We start from the raw sequence: 2,962 nt of genomic DNA on the forward strand, positions 1-2,962 counted from the left end.
TGCACATCTGTTGGACTGCAAATTGACGTGAGAAACTTGTATGAATAGCCAGAGAAAACACCAGGTTGCCAATGGAGATGAATAAAATGAAGATAAACCGCGTTTCTCGACAGAAAAACAACGACTATCAAGACAAGTAGTTTTCTCTATCTCATCGACTCAAGGGATACTTCTCACATCACAAAAACTAGCCTGTAGTAATTGTGCTTGCAGTGTAAATCAAACTATTATTCAATGTCCTTGCATTTGCAGAAAGTTAAACTCTTGGTGAAACAAAATTTCAAAATTTTATACCGTACCGTACTATGTCGTCATTAGTAAAGCTAAGGAACATGTGCACAATCCCAGCCTTGGACCAAGGTCAGTAAAGTACCCTTGGCCAGTACACCTCAACGTACCAGGCACGGACTTCTTTCAAAAGAACCATGAATTCTGGTTCTCCAAAATTACATTTCACACAAGGTGTTTCAGGCAGTGTTGACTCAAAAGAGGACTGCAGGATTAACATAGCACTTAAAAACTACTCAGCATCCAATAATTGGATCTAGTGTCCACTACAACACCATTCTACAGTGATTGATGACGACAATGTGCTCAAACGAATGAGCCACTGACCTGCAGGCTTACAAAATTGATTAATATTCAAAAAATGAGGTTAAATACATCTAGGGAAATGATGGCCTCCGACATAGCCACCAGCCATTGATCTCCGCACGTTTTGTTCAAACTGTCGAGGGTTGTCTCGCAAAACTTGTGCAGCATCATGGTTAAGTGGATCATCTGGATTGGGATCCTGTTGAAAAAACAGATTAATAATAAAAAAATAAAAAATAAAAACAAAAAAAGAAAAGAAAAAAGAGGTTAGAAGTAGTCACATTATCTAACAAAAAGTGACAAATTTATTAAATAAGAAATGTATCGACCAAGTCAATTTGTGCACGAGGCTATACCACTTCATTAACACCACGCAGTTGTCTGGACCCCAAGAATTATTTTCAAACCACAAGGTCACACATTAACAGATAATATCAGAAACCTACCAAGAATAGATATTGGAGACCATATATGATAGAGTTTACACTCAGCACAGGCTTCCAATCCTCACGAAGAATATTCAGACACACATTGCCTTCCAGATCTATATTTGGATGATAAACCTACACACATTGTAAGTCAAGTAGTTAAGACTTGAGCAATCGTTACATTAGATTGATGACGTTTCAAAATCATGAATCTACTCAGTGTCGGTGTCTACTCGTACATTCCAAGAATTATGAGAACAGATTGCAGGACGCTTAAAAATACACGAACGATGGTGTAAGTAACAAATGCTCGCTCCCAAATCAAAACCTTAGAGTCGATTACTCATCCTACCTTTGTCTTGCATTTGACCTTTGGTGCTTCGTGAGGATACACCTGCGATATTTGAAAACTGAATATGAAAATGCCTCCTCTGCCAAAAATATCAAGGTGTTCAATATTCAATTAAGGTTTCAGAGACCAAATCTGTCACGACAAAATAAACCCACTCCTATGAAAATACCTATCAATTATAAGTACGGAAACACAAAATGAGGGGTAAAAAGAAAGAAAGGTAATAAATATCCCTGAGGCAAGGCAGGCTACTCACTGATAGAAGCCCTCATCCGGGCGAATAGTGATCTCAAAGTCGAGAAGTTTGTCCTTCCCATTCGGAAAGCTTATAGAAGTTGTCTTTGCAAGATTTAACTCACTTATATCTGGAATACCAACATACGTAACCTTGAGAACGGGTTGCAGATTAAGAAGCTGAATAATTCATGCTCATGACCACTTACTTGAACATGAACATATAACTTACAGCAATAGATCTCTAGGAAACTAGAATCACGGAAGCAGCAAGAAAGGAGAAAAGTAGGCAAACACCGAAAAAGGCAGCATAAAGATCATCTCACCATGAATACAAAGCAACTGAAGATTTGTGCAAACAGACAGCGTCAAATCAAATAAAATCAGCCAATCAAAAGTAGGCAAGCAACTGTCGATCTCAAAGACCACTACGAAGTCTTACCAGATCAGCTACACAACCCTAATTTAACACAGAGCACGTGCAAGAGACTCAGCTAACGTCACGGAATTTAAAGCTACACACAAAAGCATGGGAAGGTGATTCGAAAAAACCTTTCTGGACTCGCAATTCACCAGCGCTTTGCTTATTGATGGGTCTTCCATTCGCACTATTTTCTTTCTGCTTTTGCTTCACACTAAACAACTTGATCATCGTGCTCCCTTCAGTTCTTCACCACCTCACCTGCCGATCTTATCATTCAATAAAACCCTCAAATTCGCATCCAACAAAGATACGAATCGACACACAAAACATACACAACTACACGCACAAACACACAAAAAGATCATAACGATGATTTCACCACAGCGCTTTCGAAACAAAACAATACCAGCTAAAAAACGAACCCACCACAAATTCAACCTACCGGACAATTCCAAGCAATGCAAAATCCAAATTGAACACCGAATTCCAGTCGATTCAGAAATTGTGAAGGTTCAACGACCACATGGTCCCAACGCCTCACACCATGAAATTAAGTACTAAAAAAAAAGGTATCCAAACTACATGAAAAGACGTAATTAATGAAATGGGTAGACTGGAAATGAAGAGACGAAGCGATACAGGTATGCCACCAGGTACATTACGCAAAGCAAAGACGACGACGCAACTCCACCGTCACGCAGCCCCACACCCCCCCCCCCCACGAATCCACGTGTAGGGGTCCGGACTGATGGGCCGAATCAGAAGCTGCCACGTGTCGCATTGTCATTGGATTAGATTGTTTTCCCACTTGAAGGCCGTAAAGAAGGAATTTCAAACGAAGCAACTGCTTTGACTATTTAGTCTTTTTTCATGCTTAAATATGCCATTGAAGAAAAATAGTTATCTATTTATATATAAAGGATGGTTATT

The 2,962-nt window shown here is 39.4% G+C and overlaps 1 protein-coding gene across 2 annotated transcripts; it reads right to left on the reverse strand.

Annotated features, from left to right (window-relative positions):
- Nucleotides 1–409: 409 nt before the first annotated feature.
- Nucleotides 410–2,682, reverse strand: LOC112288326 (NEDD8-conjugating enzyme Ubc12). Of its 2 annotated transcripts, none has more exons than XM_024532428.3 (6): nt 2,475–2,682; nt 2,161–2,290; nt 1,631–1,739; nt 1,375–1,453; nt 1,041–1,157; nt 410–793 (listed from the first exon to the last, which is right to left on the reverse strand). In XM_024532428.3, the coding sequence occupies exons 2-6, from the start codon at nt 2,258–2,260 to the stop codon at nt 656–658; spliced, it is 543 nt and encodes a 180-aa protein (XP_024388196.1). In that variant the 5' UTR covers nt 2,261–2,290; nt 2,475–2,682; the 3' UTR covers nt 410–655. The 2 variants fall into 2 exon arrangements, with proteins under 2 accessions (XP_024388196.1, XP_024388195.1); XM_024532427.3 differs by having other exon boundaries at nt 2,161–2,298; nt 2,475–2,667.
- Between the last annotated feature and the right edge of the window lie 280 nt (nt 2,683–2,962).

The sequence above is a fragment of the Physcomitrium patens genome, chromosome 11 (assembly GCF_059467195.1).
Source record: "Physcomitrium patens ecotype Gransden chromosome 11, ASM5946719v1, whole genome shotgun sequence".
NCBI classification, from domain to species: Eukaryota; Viridiplantae; Streptophyta; class Bryopsida; order Funariales; family Funariaceae; genus Physcomitrium; species Physcomitrium patens.